Source organism: Tubulanus polymorphus, chromosome 9, assembly GCF_964204645.1.
Source record: "Tubulanus polymorphus chromosome 9, tnTubPoly1.2, whole genome shotgun sequence".
Taxonomy (NCBI): Eukaryota; Metazoa; Nemertea; class Palaeonemertea; order Tubulaniformes; family Tubulanidae; genus Tubulanus; species Tubulanus polymorphus.
In genome coordinates this window covers 7,782,001-7,801,470 of record NC_134033.1, presented here as the reverse complement: position 1 = coordinate 7,801,470, position 19,470 = coordinate 7,782,001, and the positions used below count along the sequence as shown (strand labels likewise).

The following is a 19,470-nucleotide window of genomic DNA, read 5'->3' as shown; positions in this document are numbered from 1 at the left end:
CCAGGGGGCGTTGAGTTTTAGAATAACTTAGTATTTCCTTAGATTGGTACCTAGGCATATTTTTGTTACCATAATCAATTGCAAAGTTGTAGTTCATGCCATTCGCCTGTCTTAAAGTTCATGCATAAACTGAATATAGAACCACATATGCAACTACAACTAAATGCTTTAACTATGAAACTAAGATTCCTACATTACATGGAATAAATAGAAGTAAAAACCAGCTATCAAAACCTTCACGATGATCGAATAATTTAAATTTTACGATTAACGTTTCAATCGATTTAGACTCATCTCTGTCGAGTCGTTTGTTGATACTTGTTTTTTCATGGGCTTGATTGCAAGCCCATATTGCTATCACACAGATTGATAACTTGCTTGGGGAGTCGATTACTTTCGTTAGAAACTTTCTTGGGCTCTGATATTTACACACATTTAATGCAGTAATAAAATCTAGGTTCCTTTCGTAAATTGGCTATATCGGTTGTCGTTTTCATTGTTGTATGATTTTGTTTAATCGTTTTTGTTATTTCAGCAGCGCATACCAACCTTGGTTGAGCGTGCGTGATCAGTCTTGGAATTGGAATTCATGCGCGGCATAGTGCTGCCGACAATTCAATTCATTCTTTATTGACACAATTAAAATTTCACAATAAAGCATTTACTTTCACGTTTTTAGAAAATTCTTTTGATCTTTTACTTTCATTGGGTGCTTGCGTTAGCGGCCATTTGAAAAATCTCTGTATGAACATTTATATTCTTCAGTTTAAATATCTAAAACTTAAAAACCGCTTTTCTGTAAAATAAATACTGAATTGTATTGAAGACTGGTTCCCTGTCTCCAAAGAGCCAGGGGGCGGTAGTCTATGGTGGCAATAAACTTTATCGGATGATCATAGTGGATTGTCATTTGATGGAAATGCAGCTTATTCTTGCTTAATGTCTTTATTATTTTAAAAAGAAAAATCGTGGCTCCTATCTATTTTCGTGTTCACTTCTCTTCACCTGAAGTCACTCGAGTTAGTCACGTATTTTCTTTCAGTTGTAAATGTTTCTATGCAAAATCATTTCAACACAATCCGATAAGTAATCTAGCAATTATCAACATGATGATTAATTCCGTTAAGACACTACAATATTCAAATAACAACTATTCAAAAGCTGGGTCCACGTCTACAATAAAACCATTCCGATTCCCAGTCCCCGTGTGTAACATTTCATGTATGATGTACGACAACACCGATCTCTTAGCTCTTTAAAAAGTAATCAGTTCAAAGTTCGATTAATTCTACTACAGAAATACAAAACCACCAAGCAAGCTTTCAGTACAACCATGTCAGCAAGCCCATTCTTAGGATTTCTTTCTTGTTTTATTTTTTAGGATTTTATTTTTGATTACTACTGTAAGTAGAACTGATTGTTTTGTTTTTTCATTTCAGATATTATCAAAACTTCCCATTGATTCATTATCTTCAGGTCTATTAGATTTGAATGTTGTCGGGTTATTGCTAGCTTTAGCTCTGCTCATTCCGAATGGCGAGGACGTTTATCCACCTAGAAATCTTGATCTTCAGACTCTACCAATGATCCTGTTTGGTTTGCTGCATCGTTGTTGGAATCGAAATGTTTACGAATTCATGTTTTCGTCATGTGTGGCGAGTTTCGACGTGTCCACCATCTTGATTGCTGCATATACTTACACAGACAAACGACTGATGTTGACTCAGGATGATGATGAAAAATCGTTGGCAATATTAGAAGACTACCGTAAACTGGTCAGCGATATTGCTAGAATGGTTTTCATCCAATTTAAAAATCCGTTGAAACTTTTTGAAAAAGTAAGTGACTTAAGTAAGTGGGCTAGTTTTATAAACCTGTTAATTCAGCTTATAGTCCATTGAGATAAACAGCACATAGTCCATAGCTCATAGTCCATTGAGTTTAAGTGTTTGAGTTTAACATCCCATAGTCAATTGAGTGTAACAGCTCTTAGTCCATTTAGTTAAATGGCCATAGTTCACTGAATTAAACAGCAGCTTATAGTCCACTGAATTAAACCCACATTTTTGGTTTACGTTTTTGTTTGCGATAATGGAGTTGGCATTGAGCCAATTATCTAAAATCATGGTACGTTTTTAGCCCACTTGGGACTTGCGTTTACTTTTCGTCTGTCCGTAGACGGAATCCAGTTATTTTGGGAAGTTTTGAAGACGCTTCAATGTAATGTCTTGATATTTAGGTTACACATGTATCTACCCTAGACACTTCTTCAGCCCAAAAACTGGCCCTGTCAGAATCAAGATGGCCGACTTGCAGCCATTGTTGTTTGCCATAATCAACACTTCTTACACATTTTTGAATAGTCCATAGCTCATAGTCCATTGAGTTTAAGTGTTTGAGTTTAACAGCCCATAGTCAATTGAGTGTAACAGCTCTTAGTCCATTTAGTTAAATGGCCATAGTTCACTGAATTAAACAGCAGCTCATAGTCTACTGAATTAAACCCACATTTTTGGTTTACCTTTTTGTTTGCGATAATGGAGTTGGCATTGAGCCAATTATCTAAAATCACGGTACGTTTTTAGCCCACTTGGGACTTGCGTTTACTTTTCGTCCGTCCGTAGACGGAATCCAGTTATTTTGGGAAGTTTTGAAGACGCTTCAATGTAATGCCTTGATATATAGGTTACACATGTATCTACCCTAGACACATCTTCAGCCCAAAAACTGGCCCTGTCAGAATCAAGATGGCCGACTGGCAGCCATTGTTGTTTGCCATAATCAACACTTCTTACACAATTTTGAACATTTTGAGGGAAATTTTGAAGACGCTTTGGTCAATTACCTCGATCTTTTGGATGTATGTGAATCCCCCAGGGCCCATCAGCATAACAAAAATTGGGTCGATCGGACTCAAGATGACCGTCCTATGACCTTTTTTAGTGCCCAAAAATGTTAATTTTGGCCCGAATTCTGAGTCCTGTAGCTCCCTACTGGTTTGCCATTTCTCATTGCAATTTGTGATGGGTATTCTTTGAAAAGGGATGTTTTATACCTGAGACAGGTATTTTTGATCAGCCAATTATGACGCAATTGGCGGCCATCTAGGTGTCATCAGTACTCATTCGTAGTTGAGAAAAAGTTTTTCCACATTATATAGATACCTAAGCGTATTTTGTTACCACAATCAATTAAAAACTTGTAGCTCATAACGTGTTCTATGATTGTGGTGAGTTTCAAGGTCATTGGTTTTTGTATATGGCCACCAGGGGGTGTTGAATAATACAATATCTTAGTATTTCTATATTATATTCGTATCAATGCATATTTTGTAACTACAATCAATTGCAAAGTTGTAGCTCATGACATCATCTATGATTGTGGCAAGTTTAAAGGCCATTAGTTATCCTATATGGTCACCAGGTGGCATTGAATAGTGGAATAACTTAGTATTTCCTTATTATATTGGTACCTAGGCATGTTTTGTTACCATGATCAATTACAAAGTTATAGTTTGTGACATGGTCTATGATTGTGGTGAGTTTCAAGGTCATTTTGTTTTGAATATGGTCACCAGGGGGCGTTGAATAGTAGAAGAACTTAGTATTTCCATATTAAAGTAGTTCTAGAATGTTATAGCAAACTGTCGGTAACTGTAAACTATAATGGTATTCTTTTAATATGAGAATGTTTAAAATAATCATATCGTTCATTTCAATCTTGTATATGAGCATTTAAATCGACTTTCCGAGAACCTCTTCCTTGAAATTCTGATTAGCAGTCACGTGACTGGATGACGTAGCAAATTGACAAACATGGCAGCATCCAGTGTAAACACACATGAATTGAGCGATTCTGACAGCAATTATCCGGAGGAAAATGTAACTGAAAACGACAACGAGTCATTTTCCAGCAGAGGTGAATCAATCAATGTGATTTTATGATAATTGACACATCTCGGCCATATCAATGATCGTGTTAAAGCTGAATGCTGCTTCGAAGTGAGTCGCTAATACAATCAGACTCGATCCGGCACCGTGCGTCAGCCATCGCCGACTCTCACTGTACTTATAACCACGGTATACAACAATATTTACAGCAGCATTCGGGTAGGCATAAATATTAATCATATTCATAAGTATTGGCACTTGTTAAACTCGGTTTTCGTGCATTGAAGGGGTGGACTCACTCGGTTTCTAATACGACCCGTCACCAAACACAAATTTAAATTCATTTTATTCCTGGTATAAAGTGACGTTTGTAAGTTCATTGCGACTTGTCATCACTTTAAGATACAATTATAGTCTCAAAAGATGCTATTACGCTCTGTAATAGAGGTCTTGGCCACTTGAACTTGAATAGGCCTAACCTAATAATTGGTATTAGGCCTATCGGATGGTTTATGACTATCAACCTAAAACCGAATGGACAGTTGGCACTTAGCCTTATCAGCTTTTCATTTCTCATTTGCAGATGTCAGTGATGACTCCATAGACTTAAACGAGCTCGACCCTTATGCATTGGAACCCTTGGCAAATCCTGCTACCCAAAATGAAAACCAAGAATCCGAGGAACACGAGTATGCCTATAGAGTTGACAACAATGACTGGTAAATCATAACAAAACTTGATAAATCCTGGTCTTAATGAATCTTTAATAATGTTTTATTTTTTATTAAGATAGGAATGATAGAAATATAAAATGCAAAACAATGTTTTTATACCATAGAAAACACAATTTTTCTTCGAAATACATTTTCAATATAACATATTAATTTAATTGAACCATTTATAAATGTGTATTTTCTTCAGGTGTACCTGCACCAACTGCACCGCCATGAGTACACCAGATGAATGTGGTTGCTGTCAGGAATTGAATAAGGTAGCCTATAAGATGGAGCAGCACGCCTCGGAAAATAATGTAGAACTAAAATGCTTCGTGGATTATCCAAGTTTTTATGGTGTATGCCTCGATCCTTGGGCTCTGGAACTTGGATACCAACATTACAAGAAAACAGACTACATAGAACCTAACCAATCACAACCAGAGTGAGTAAATCAGTATTAAACATAGATTCTATTTTCACCGCTCTGATAAATCATAAAATATGTACAATATTACTCATCATATCAGTTTAGTTTATCTAATATTAGACAGTTCAACAAATAAAATATTATTTTACTTACCAGTATCTGTTTAGGAATTATATGTTGAACACATATACAAATTTACTTTCAGGAAATATCGCTTTACCAGTTACCGACAATTCACCGAGTGGATACATGAAAGGTTAGGGAAAGGAAACCGAATTGCGATTCCATCATGTTCTGTCTCAAAAATCCGAAGTTCATTCCCGGATGGCAGTAACAGTTATAAGGGATTCAAGCTCCCTCATCTAAAATGACGTTATATGTGTAAATAACTGTATATATGTACAAATAAACTACAGGTCAATTATAATGCAGCATTATTGCTCATGATTTGTTTCATTTGTCAACAAATCTCGATTTATGCAGCTTGATGGCCTCCTCTTTCGATACTTTATTAACAGAGCTGGTCAACGGTGGTGGCTTTGACGAATCTTCTAAATATTTGTTGTCACTCAAGACCCTCTCGTAGACAGCATTCATTAGCCTAGTGGCATATCCTACAATGGGAAAAACAGTATAAATCTATCATTTCTTTCCATCATGGCAATTAACACTGCATTTCTATTAGACTTTACCATATGTGGCCTTTTCAAACACTTTACAAAGTGTGTGGCTGCCTTTCTTGTTCTTTGGGTAAACAATATTATACCCGTCATCACCATCCTTGGTCTTGGATTGAGCCCTATTTGAATTTTCATTGTGATGTAACACAGCTTTTTGATACCTATATTTAATCAACATCACAATTTTACCAGTATTTGTACTATTTACACGTCACACCAATGATATCCAATAATCTTTCTCATTATTTATTCCATAGTTGTTACTTACCTAGCACGAATACAGTGATAGCTGAAATGTAGCATCTTGGGAGCCATATGATTCAATAATGAAAGAAGATTCGCCTCCAGATGTAATGCTATTAGGTGTCAGCTGTCTGACATCTTTCATCATATTGGTCGAGAAGGCTATTCCTTTTAACTTTGTGTAAGCCTTAGACGCTGCAATTAAAATATTTCATCTCACTAGCATAATGTTTTCAAATTTTGTAGCCCAGTGCATGGTAAAAACCATATATAGTGTAGTCAGTGTAGTAACACATCACAGAACAGATGATAAAATTCTTGAGAAATTAAGTTATATGTAGCAAGATTATCAAAAAGCATTATACTGATATTGGTCGAGAAGGCTATTCCTTTTAACTTTGTGTAAGCCTTAGACGCTGCAATTAAAATATTTCATCTCACTAGCATAATGTTTTCAAATTTTGTAGCCCAGTGCATGGTAAAAACCATATATAGTGTAGTCAGTGTAGTAACACATCACAGAACAGATGATAAAATTCTTGAGAAATTAAGTTATATGTAGCAAGATTATCAAAAAGCATTATACTGATAGCACACATACAATAGTAAGATTCAGGTTAAAAAAGAGTGAGAGTAGACAAACACCAGAAGCCGTAAGACATAGATACAAGTCTGATATGATACATGTTACCGTATAATGTATGACATAAATATATGTAAACAAGTCTGATATGATACATGTTACCTATTATGTTTTGGATTGTGATCCATCAATTATTCTGAAATAGACTGCAAATTTAACAGTTGATCAGAATTCCACATGCATTGATACAAGCCAAACTGCTTATTATTACTTACTAGGTTTAAACCATTCTCTTTCCTCTATCTCACCATGCAAACATCTATCGAAGTCCGGGTCATAATGATTGTGAATGTTAATCACATGATTCTCGAGGGCTTTCCATGCTGCCACAGACACATCAGCGTTTCCATTCCCCTTATTCACACACCAGTACAGGTGTTTAGAAATTGCTGGTTTCCATTTTTTGACAAGCTCATAATCTCTTTCCTGGCCAAGAGCAGTCAGTTTCTTACTCATTCCTTAAAAAATTACTTTACTGGTTATTAACCTGATATCTACCATATTCACTTTATCTAAGATAATTTCGTACCTTTATCAACGTGCCATGTATCGACACTGTGTCTGATAGTTGGATGTTGTTCCCTGATCATTTTCCGTATCGACACGTGCCTGTCGGTTACCAGTTCCTTTATTTTAATCCCCTCCGCATCCAATTGGGCTAGGGCTCAAGTAAGGCCTTCTTTTTCCATGGCAATGACCTAAAAATTGTTGGTATACATATGTTAATAATATCATATTATTTCAATAGAATGTTATTTGTCCAAACGTAAAGATAAGAAACTTACCAGGACTACTTGCTCGACCATCACCGAATGCCATGATACCACCATTTCCATCGTGAGCGATTTCATTCACGAATTCAGCGTGTTCGACTGTCATGACATCATTTACGGACGGAATTAGATATTTGGCCTGATGTTTCATGTAGGTGTCATATGAAATATTCTGCACATTTATATGATTTAAAAATCTTAGTGCTTTAGCAGGTGACAGTCCCGCAAGTAGAAAAGCAGCGCTCAGGGTTATGTTGCCTGCTTTTATATTGCCTATAGTCGGCTGGCTTGACCATGTCCTTGTATAGCCGCAAAAACCTGATTGGCATTCTTGAAAAATCGTTATCGCAGTACCGTTGATACTAATCCTGTGTTCTGACTCTGTTAAACACATAGGACATTGTTTGAATAGTGACAGCAGATGACTTTCACTAACGAGATACATTTTTTCGCCTTTACTACTACAGGGTCCTACAGCAATCTCGTCTCTAAAATGATACATAATACCATACGGTATTGACCACGTCAAGTTAAAATGAACTAGAAAAAAACAATGACCAACTTACACTTCATCTTGTTCATCATCAGTGCTCGGTCGATAATCGGGATCCTGGCTCATGAAATCACATTCAGGGTCATCGTCGATATCAGAAAAATCGTCCAAATAGTCCTGGACAGAGACAAAACTTTGATCGCATGAGTTAGTCAGTGAACCTCGTGTCTGAGTCATCACGTCTCTAATTCGCGGCTTTGCTGTTGAACCTTGAATTAAAAGTAACGGTTGAGTGTTGAATAGGCTATTGCCTAGGCCTGGGTCATAAAAATTGAAATTTAATTACCTATTATGAAACCTACCTTTACTTCTTTTGTAAATCTTTGACTTGACGGGTTTCAAATTGACTTGGGTTGAAAAATCAGCAGTGTTTGGACATGGTGGAGGAGTATCATCAAAGCAGTCATCAATAGGCATAGGAGAGATTTCTTGGTTTGTTGTTGTTGTGTCACTTGTATGGAAGGCGAAAGCCACCAAAACATGGTTGTATGTCATTCGATAATCAAAAGGTTTAAATAGATGATGAAAACATACAAAAAGATAGTGAAAACATGTAAAACGAAAACATGAAAACCTGTCAAAAGGTGAAGGTCAATTGATGGTATTTTATCATATTTTCATATTTTATCACCTTTTCATCTTTTACCACCTATTAATTATCTTTCAACGGTTGCCAATAGCAACCATTCGATGATACTACTAACGCCATCTGTGCATATAGAGGCTATCAATCCATCTATTTCTGGTAAAAAGTAGATATGATTTCCAATGTCTCTACTCCACACTCTGTTGTCGCGCTATAATCTTCGAATCCCGAACAAATTGAATATGATCATGTTCGAGTCCCTTATTTACATGTATTTCCTAATGAATTTTGATCATTTTTTTGTAAATTTATCTAGAATGCTTGGATTCTGAGGCATTTTTGTTCCATTCAATGACTTCTCGGGGTACCTTTAATATTAATAAGAAAATGCTTATTAATTTTTCTTAAGAAAAACTTTGCGTCAACAATTGTGATGCCTTACTTACTCTTATTAGACTGTTGTGAGAATTTTATGTATCACATATTCATAAAATTTTGGCAATTCATGAATGACTCTTATCAGGAAAGATACTAAGTAATCCTTTCTAAAACTGACAAAGCGAAAAATTCATTATCCTTATTGATTAACGAGCAAAATGATTTATGAATAGAATTGATCAATTTATTTGGACAATTCGCTTGTCAGCAAACAAGTGAAGGTGTTGCTGAAAATTTAAGATCATTTGCTATTTGACATTCTGGATTCGAGCCTTAGCTTAACTTAGTCTCGACAAATTGTCAGAAGACATTTCCCGAGTAATCGAGATTATTGCCCGTAGCACGCACGACTGAACTAGTGCAACTGGCATTATCAAAGTTCATGTAAATATGAATTTTCTCCTGGACCTGAACCCAAAAGTGCAATAAAACCTATACAAATACACATGTCATGACGCCCGCGCATTCAACGATTTCTCGACTAAGTTGATTTAGGCTACCCGACACTTATTATTACGCATTTGTTAGAGTTGTCCTATCTGCTATTCGCCTGAAATAGATGGATTGACGCGTCTCTATGCCGATAGATGGCATTCGTATCATCGAATGGTTGCTGTTGAAAGATAATGAAAAGGTGGTAAAAGATAAAAAGGTGATAAAATATGAAAATATGATGAAATACCATCGATCGACCTTTTATCGCCTTTTGACAGTTTTTCATGTTTTTATCACCTTTTTATTTGTTTTCATCACCTTTTTATATGTTTTCATCATCAATTTAAACCTTTTTATTATCGAATGACATATAACCATGTTTTGGTGGTTTTCGCCTTCCATACACTTGCTTGATTTTCTTCAGCCAACAGCGAGTTGATGAGCTGATTAAAAGACAAATTAGCGCTGATATGTATAAAACGCTCAGATAAGACATGCAGCACGACTGAATCAAGCAATTAGGCCTGAAAATACTGAATTGAAATTGAATTGATCAAGTTTGACAGATGTCAACATGTGCGTTCAAAGCGTCAATAAAACAAATAAATCATACCAATCACAGTAAATATACATCTCGGATTTACAAAATGTCAATACTAACCTCGCGACTCGCTACCACAACGCTGAGCTTTGGAGTCGGATCTCCGCTTAAAAATAGTCGGGACCGCTCCATCCTTTAATACACTTTTTAACTTTGTATCTGAGGGCTATGGCAACTGAGCTTTTAGGCTCAAAACGGTCAGGGGTAAAGTGATCCGAACATAAAACGCACGAATTCCAAGCCGGAGTGCCGTACTGACCGGGAGGGCCTTCCCAATCGGCTCGCGTTTGTTTTACTTGCCGGTTCAATTCTGCTAAATCGTTCCCATTATTCTTCTCTGGGTTCGGAAATTGATGAAGAGATACTCCGTCTTTGTTTGTTTTAGAACAACCGTATGCTACACATTTCTTTACCATTATAAACACGCTAAAAAACTGATCGCCGTAGTACAGTAGGAATGGAGCGTCTACTAACCAGTAGTACTACTGCGTGTCAATTTACTACGTCATCAGGTCACGTGACTATGGCGCAATGTTTTGATTCAGGCTATAGTAGAAAAAGCTCTCTAAATCTGTTAAAAATTTTTTTTTTGCACTAATTCTTTTCCAATCATCTTAAGAAACCCTTAGCCATGATATGACATAAACTTCATTTTTAGATTCTAGAACTACTTTAAATTGGTAACGAGGCATATATTGTTATCACAATCAATTACAAAATCATAGCTGCTGACATGTTATATGATTGTGGTGAGTTTCAAGGTCATTGGTTTTTGTATACGGTCACCAGGGGGCGTTGAATATTGAAATTGTTAGATTGTTGAGCATTTGGAACCACTTCCCAAGTGGGCATGGTGGACCCCTAGTTTCCCTATCTACCTACCCTACCAAATTTTGGACACAAACCATTAACAAATGTTTATTTTTTGGCCTTATTTGAAAATAAAATGCAATGTATGATAGATTTTTGAAGGCTATAAACTCTTAAGAGGCAATGCCCTTGGCAAACTCCAAGCTGGAAAGCTCCAGTTTTCAAGGTATACCACTTTGCCCATGGCCCTGCGGGTCAAATTTAACCCCTCCAAATTAGCCTATCATAAGTTTAAGAATTGTTGATGGTGCAACAGTTCATAGCTGTGTTTAATAGCACCTGTGCTACCTAAACTAAAAAGTCCAATGTTTCATATATGAGCCTTGTAGGTTAGTAGAAAATTCACCAGGTGGTGCTCCATGAAATTAGATTTACAACTTTGACCCAAGGGGTCATATATATATACCCATGGCTAGAACCTAGCTTGTACGTTTTCAATCAACAAATTGGGGTCATATATGGAACACTGAACACATTATGGAACACATTAAAGGATGCACTTTTTCAGATTATGAAGTTTCTCTGAAAATATTTAGGTACTCTAAACTAATTATAAATGATATTTGACCCACCCCAAAAAACGTGTCAATGTGAAGATATATCCAAAACTGATATTGATTTGTCGTAAGGGACCCCAAAATGAACTGACGCATGGATCCTGGGTGTTCACAATTGGTTCATAGTTTATTCAAACCCTATATTAAAGTTAAATCTGGTTTATAAAATCTGGCTCTGAATTCAATTTCACAATTTGAGGAGCTCAGGTCATCCTCTCTGCATTTATCTATACGTAATGCTTGATTCATTTTTTTAGATAAATAAGTTTAATACTACAAAACGGGGGAAGATTCTTGGATTTTGGACACGGCTGGTGATTAGGAACTGTTTAGCTAAGGTAAGGTTGGATCAATTTATGTTCTTAAACTTGCCAGCATTTTCAACATGCATCATATGCGTTTAGCTTTTGAGCAGGCTGGAAACTGGCATCTCTTGAAACTGGCATCTCTTTGGGAAAGTCCATGTATTTTCTGTTCAATCTCGATGCCAGTTCCTGTTCTCGTGCCATTCAATAGCTTTGAGAATTATCTAGAAGGTAGATTGAACTATTATTTGTCAGTCTGAAAAAATGAATAAAAAATTACTTTGAAGGATTATTTGAATCTATGTACATGCTGAATTTTCAAATTTTTTTATACTTATTACTCCTGCACTTGATAATGGCTAATTGATTTGATTTCTGGATCCTTCAACATCTGTTAATTGCGATTTGGTCAAAGCTATATAAAAAAAGAAGCACTTTAGCTCGCTCAATTTGAATGTTCTGTACCATATACGTCATGTCCGGTTCGTTATTAATAGCTGAGATGCGGGCATTTTTCAGATCATGTGTTGGCCAAATCTAAAAGCATTACCCACTACGCGTGGGAGCTGAAAAATAATCAAATTTCCCTATTATTGTGATACTTTAGTAAGTGACACTCATTATTAGAAGGTATAAAGATGATGATAGGTGTGATTGCAACAACAACATATCTAGATTAGTTTCCTTGTTTGTTTCAATTAATAAGATCACAAACAATGACCAAACAGCAGTTGTAAACATAAGATTTCAGGTGACAAAACCTGCCACCACATCAAAACATCATCATATAACAGCTCAGAAACCATCCAGCGATGCACTTAATACTCAACAAGGGGATTCAGCTTATTACAAAGTACCGCAAGCCAATCACCAAGCCAGCACCTCGCTCAGTGCATGTTTTAAAAATTGTAAGGGAAAATACTAGACCGGTACTCTAACCCAGACTAGGTACAATATTATTAGTTTGGCAAGCTTCTAAAATGCGGGGCTGTCAGAGGCTGGGCAACATCATTAAACATTACTTAAACATTATTTCTATCTACCAGTACTTTAGATGCCATAAGCCTTCAGGGATCCTTGCTTCGACCTCTTACCAGGTACCTCTTGGTTTTTGGTTTACCTTTGTTAGCAGTATGAGGTTGGCATTGAGCCAATTCATGTAAAATCGCGGTACGTTTTTTTATGTGAGCATTTTTTTCATTGGTTCTCGGGTTAAACGACATATAATCGATGCGATTGAAGGCATGATGAACTCCGTCGATGACATGGTCAACTTTGTTTAAATTCGACGAAAAACTGTTTTTGGCGGGAAAATTCTTAGCTTTTGCGTATAAAATTGCAATGACCTCGATCGGGGGCGTCGTCTCTACGAGCGAATGTGATTGGCTGTTTTTGGGATATACGGGGAATTCCCGGCGCTACTAAAATAATTATGGGAAAGCCATTAATGGCGAACGTTTCATTGGACTGGTGCCGTATATGTGCGAATTTTAAATGCTCATTGCTGGTGAGAATATAATTATTTCACATATCGCCATAGGTATTGTTTCATTTTAACCCTTTCGCTACGTGTGACGTTTTGGAAACGTCATATGAGTGACACGTGCTGTGCGTATGACGTTGTAGAAACGTCATGCACCTATTGATTTATAACTCGAACGCGTACACAGCAAACAGTATGGAAACGCATGTAAGACAAGATAGTTAGCTTTCTAAACAACAGATGGCGAAAATGCGTCAGTAGTTGGTGCTGTCAGCCTGTTGAGCACATGGTAATTTGCGCGGGATTGAGATGGCTGCTCGAAAGAAAGTTTTCAGTGCTAATCAAGTTTTAGGCAAGATTTACGCCGACGACGACAGTGAAGATGACGATTTAGATGACGGGGGTGATTTCGGACTGGGCGGAGACGACTCTTGGGACGAACTGAAAAAAAAAAATTTCTAACCCATCCTGACCCCCCCCCCCCCAACACGCCCCCCTACAGAAAAGGCTGTTGGTATGAATTTTTACTGATTTTCACTAAATAACATCATAATCTTCGATAAAAACGCGAAAAATCGGGGTTAAAAACAATTTGAAAAAAATCGAATTTTTCGGAAAATACCTTACGTACGGGGCGGTGCAAGCGTGTACGTAGCGAAAGGGTTAATACCCGGTGATTGAGATTGAAGTGAAGCGAACGTTCACTACACAGGCCTCCACTTGCGCATGAGTGCAAAACATTAGACTGCTGCACACAAACACACGTTCAAATGACTACTATACTGGTATGGTGATGCTGTAACGCTGTTTGATAGAATTTGTAATAAATTGTAATTTCTTGTGACCTGAAAATACTAAGCAGCAAACTATAGGTATAGGTCGAGGTCTGAATATTGTAGTGGTAAATTCCAGGATTTAAAACGATCCAATACTACGCCCCGGTGTTTTAGCTTCCGCGGCCTTACATTGGAAGAGGTTTCGTTCCCAAGACTCGATATTCAGCCACCCTCTGAGATGTGACATCATGTGAATTTTATTTGAATATTTTTTCATATTGTGAAAAATATTTTTTTGAAAATATAAAATAGTTTCCCTCCCGCGCCTGCCTGTACCCTACGAAATTTTGGACGCAGACCATAAACCAATGTTTATCTTTGGTCTTATTTGACTACAAAATAATACTGTAAGAAACATAGAATACAATATAAACTTCTAGAACTTTGAAGTCACGAATTAATAAGATTTTTCAAGCAATGCCCTTACTCCAAACAACCTCTAGCTTTCAAGGTAAACCACACTTTGCCCATGGGCAATTTATTTAAAACCTTAAACAAACTGTTTTCATTCTCCTTCAGATGAAGAACACTCAGAAAAGTTGTGAAACGACAGCGGAGATGAAAATTCTTCATGAACAAATAACAAACGACCTGTTGAACGACATTCCAAAAAATGTCATTAATGTAGTAACGATGTTACCGGCTGTTATACATCTGTTGTCTTCATGTCTTGCGAAATGTCAGGTGATTCATTCGAATGGAATAATACACAAAACGAACAGCACTGATAGAAATGAGGTAGGTGTATCTATCCATTGATCTTAAATGCACTATAATTCATGTCGGAGACTGAGCGACAAAAGGACTAACAACGGACAACGCTTTAACGTCAAACTGTTTAATGACCGGCGGAGCGGTAGCGAAAAACGATAGCGAATTAAAGCTCTTTATCCGGCTAGATTCACATGGTCTAAATGCCCAGAAAACTAAATGTTATGCGCTTACATAGAGAGGTAACTACAATAGGGACAATACCCATACACAGAAACAGTTACAAACCGGAAATCTGAAATATAAGAAGCCAGGAATACGCTGTGCATGAAGCGCGAACCTGAAACTTGACCATAGTATGAGTTAGTACATAACAGTAGACAACATCCCCCCGCCCTTAACGTCTGATAGTTAAAAAGAAAACCAAAAAACAAAAAAAAAACATGCAAGTCAATCCTGAAAGTTGAAGACATTGTATAAATTCTATAAGTTATGGGATAGCTTCTTCCAATATAGCGATTTTGGCAACCGGTCTTATGAACTCAGCACCAGTACCAGTTTTTAATTTAACTACTCGAATTTTCCCATCATCGCCGGGATAAACCTCAGCGACCCTAGCAGACTCCACTGCCCCCTAGGCACATCAGTGTTCACTAATAGAACCAGATCACCGGTATTTATAGGACAATTATCCTCAGCCCATTTACCTCGCACTGTTAGCATCAGAAGATATTCCTTTAACCATCTTTTCCAAAGATGGTCGGCAATGACTTGACTTTGTCTCCAGCGCTTCCTACTACTTATTTCCTGATCGTGAAATACATCAGGAGGTTTATAACTAGTTGAACCTCCATGTAAGAAATGATTAGGCGTAATTGCGCTGAAATCCAAAGGATCGGAGCTATTGTACGTTAAGGGGCGGCTATTGATAACTGCCTCTGTTTCAATGCGTACGCAAAACAGAGTCTGTAACTAACTGTAACTTAAGTATTTGTTTGAGCGCTTTTTTGGTGGATTTGACAAGCCTTTCCCAAGCACCACCAAAATGGGGAGCCAAAGGAGGTGAGAATTTCCAAGTAACATCACGCTGCAGTAAAAATCTATGTATTTGAACTTGGTTAAATCGCTGAATACCATCCCTGAGTTCCTTTTCTGCACCTACGAAATTTGTTCCATTATCAGAGTATATCTCAGACGGAGGACCCCTGCGCCCTATAAAATTGCGCAACACTAGAATAAATGAATCAGTTTCCGGAGAATCTGCAACCTCTAGGTGAATCGCCCGAGTAACTAGACATGTGAACAAACAACCCCACCGTTTCACAGTACTTCTGCCTAATTTGACGTAAATAGGGCCGAAGTAGTCAACTCCCGTAAACGTAAACGGGCGAGTATAAGCAGTTATACGCGCAGCAGGTACATTACCCATGATCGGTATCAAACGTTTAACCCTATCACGTCGACAAATCACGCACCTTTGTATGACACTTCTGACTAAGCTACGACCTTTGACAGGCCAAAATTTCTGTCGGACCTCGGCCAAGACGTGCTCGGGACCGGCATGTAGTAACGCTTCATGAGTCTCGGCAATAATCAAACGAGAAACATGATGCCCAAACGGTAATATTACTTGATGACGGGCTTCTAATGGTATGTCAGCTTTCGCCAGTCTGCTGCCTACTTTCAATACTCCGTCACCAAAGGTTGGACGTAGAGGTAATGTGGGACTTTTCCTTGATAAAGTGCCCTTAGACTGCAGAGATCTAATCTAATCTCCGTAACCCTCACGCTGCGCGTGTCTAATGAGAAAGTGTTGCGCTTCGCTAAGCTTAGACGGCAATAAGTTTCGACCACCCTTGCCACTATCAACATTTAACCGAGAGACCAATGATGAACATTTCTTCACGGCCCTAATTACCCAAGCTACATGGCAACGTAACTCATACCATGATGAGAACCTATCAATATTCACCAACTGAAACACATTATCAAATACAGAATCAAAGTTTTTATTTACAACGGAACTAGCATATGTACACTTTTTAATATTTTCGCGATCGATCAGGGGTCCATTAACTATTGACTGATCAGGCCACTCATCTACCTCATTCGCTGAATACAAGAAATCAGGTCCACGGAGCCATCGTGAACTGGTGTGAATTTCGGCAGCTGGCAAGCCACGTGTACAGATGTCTGCTGGGTTAACATTAGATGGAACATACATCCACTGCTCTGTCGAAGTATGAAGTAATATCTTACTTAATCTATTAGCGACGAACGTCTTGAACCTGGTTGAACTGTTGTTGATGTACCTGAGGACCGTAACAGCATCCGACCAGTAGAAAACGCGAAGAAATTTCAACTCTGGTAGCTCGTCCTTCAAAGTGTAAGCAAGCTTCATGCCAAGAACAGCTCCTTCAAGCTCCAACTTCGGCACTGTGATCATGCGTACAGGAGCAACACGAGTCTTTGAAGACAAGAAAGAACAATTAATGTTTCCAGATGGGTGTTTCATGCGGAGATAAGCCACAGCTCCAAATCCTTTCTCTGACACATCACAGAAGACATGCAATTCAACCAGTGTTTCACCTACAACCAAACCAAGGTGATGACGTTGCAGGCGAAAATCTGCTAAAAATATGAGCTCCGCTGCCCACTCTTGCCATCTGATCAAACATTCACCGGAGAGCTCGTCATCCCAGTCGAAATTTTGCCGCCACATTTTTTGTATCAAGCATTTAGCCCTGAATGTAAACGGTGATACAAACCCCAACGGATCGAAAATCGAGCTGACAATACTTACGACAAGCCTCTTCGTAGGAACGCCTTCTTTCAAAACAGGTTTAAATACAAAGTCGTCAGATTCCACATCCCACTTGATACCCAGAGTCCGTTCAATCGGTAATTCGTCAAGATCAAGATCGAGTTCTGGTCGAGCCCTTTCTTCGCCTGTAATGTGTGCCAAGACTTCTCGACTGTTTGACATCCATTTCGTCAGATGAAATCCGCCCTTGCTAAGGATTACTGTTATTTCGTCTGCTAGCTGGCTAGCCTGAAATATAAAAGAAACCGATTTGAGTAAATCGTCGACATAGAAATTAAAAGTAATATTGTAATAATATTGTAGCGACTGCCAAAGCGGAGTGCGATTCGGCATTATCATTGGCTGCTCTCTTTATACAATAATTAGCTGCGCAGGGCGAGTCTTTTGCACCAAAAATATGTACGGTCATCTTGTAGACGCCTGGGTCCGATTCTTCTCGAATATCGGCTTGCCACAAGAATAATAGTGAATTTGAATCAGACTCGGGTACTTTCACTTGGTGAAACATACACTGTACATCCGCGACTAGCGCGATAGCCCCGAGTCTAAACCGTTGTAAGACCCCGAAAAGGCTATTCAATAGATCTGGTCCAGTCATCAATTGATTGTTAAGACTAACACCGTTGCATAAGGCCGCTGCGTCAAACACTACTCGGTTTGTTAGGATTTGTAACCGCGTGATGCAGCAAATACCAGGTTTTCTTGCCCGTAGTCTTCAGGTCATCCTCCGTAAGCTTACGGGCATGGCCATTTTCAATGTAGCCACTGACAGTTTTGCAATAAGCTTCACGGAGTATCGGATCATTTGCAAGCCGTTTCTTAAGATTTTTGAAACGGATTTTTGCTTGATGCAAATTATTAGGCATTCAGTGTTACGCCACAGCATACCTACCTCGTATTTGCCTTGGTTGAGTCTACACGATTCATTTAAAATAGAAATAGCGCGACGATCTTCGACAGACCATGACTTCTTATCACTATCAGCCGTTACCCCGAGAGTCTCCGTCTCCCAGAATTTTTCAATCTGTTTATTCAGAGCTATGTTATCTATATCTGTGGTAGATGTAAAACAATTCCTATCAACATTACCCGAAACGTTTTCATTATACATGGTACCCATAATGCACCATCCCAGAGGGGTACGAATCGCTACAGGCTCATCGGGATTAGAAGACTGACGAACTTCAAGCTGCAAATGGGCTCTTGGCGCATTAGCGCCAATTAGAATTCTAACTTCATCTTGATTGATATCCGAAACATTCAAATCATGTAAATGTTCGAATTTTCCGGTTATAGAGCTTGTCTGAATCGGACACCTGAAACTACCTAGCCAAGTATAAGCTTCACGAATAAGAATCTCATCATCAGAGAACAATGAATGCAGTGACAAGCTAACAATTTTTGATGGCTTAGTTTCACATGAAGTTAACGTATTCATAGTCAACAATTCACCTCTTCCCTTCAGACCAAGATCGGATGCTAACCCTGAATCTATTAAGCTTATTTCCGAAGCCGAGTCTAACAGTGCGAAAGTACTTATAAAACGTCCATTTTGCCCCTTGATATTAACCAGAACGATCTGGAAGTGAACACTTACCTTCCTAGGGGTGCTGCTCGCAGTATTGCGGCACATAGCACGAGCATCATTGAACATCTCCTTAGTCAATGTCTGTTGTTTGCCGGCAGAATCATTCAGCAAATCTTCACTGCCATTGGAGAAGCAGGGAGTTGACTTTGGCTGCTGAGGTGACCCAGAAGGTAAATCGAATGTCATTTCATTATCTCGATGAAGACTGGTATGGTGTCTCTTTTTGCAAGTGTGACAGCTAACTGCGGATGGACAGTTAGATTTCACGTGACCTGGATAAAGACAATTGAAGCATAATTTAAACGAACGAA

General features: G+C 38.2%; 1 protein-coding gene across 3 annotated transcripts in view; it reads left to right on the top strand.

Annotated features, from left to right (window-relative positions):
* Positions 1-19,470, top strand: part of LOC141911072 (unhealthy ribosome biogenesis protein 2 homolog) — a 129,813-nt gene that overhangs the window by 82,115 nt on the left and 28,228 nt on the right. For all 3 annotated transcript variants that reach the window (XM_074802035.1, XM_074802036.1, XM_074802034.1), the window contains 3 exons: positions 1,440-1,838; positions 11,670-11,750; positions 14,556-14,774. In XM_074802035.1, the coding sequence (XP_074658136.1) occupies positions 1,440-1,838; positions 11,670-11,750; positions 14,556-14,774 (699 nt within the window). The remainder of the gene's footprint in view (positions 1-1,439; positions 1,839-11,669; positions 11,751-14,555; positions 14,775-19,470) is intronic.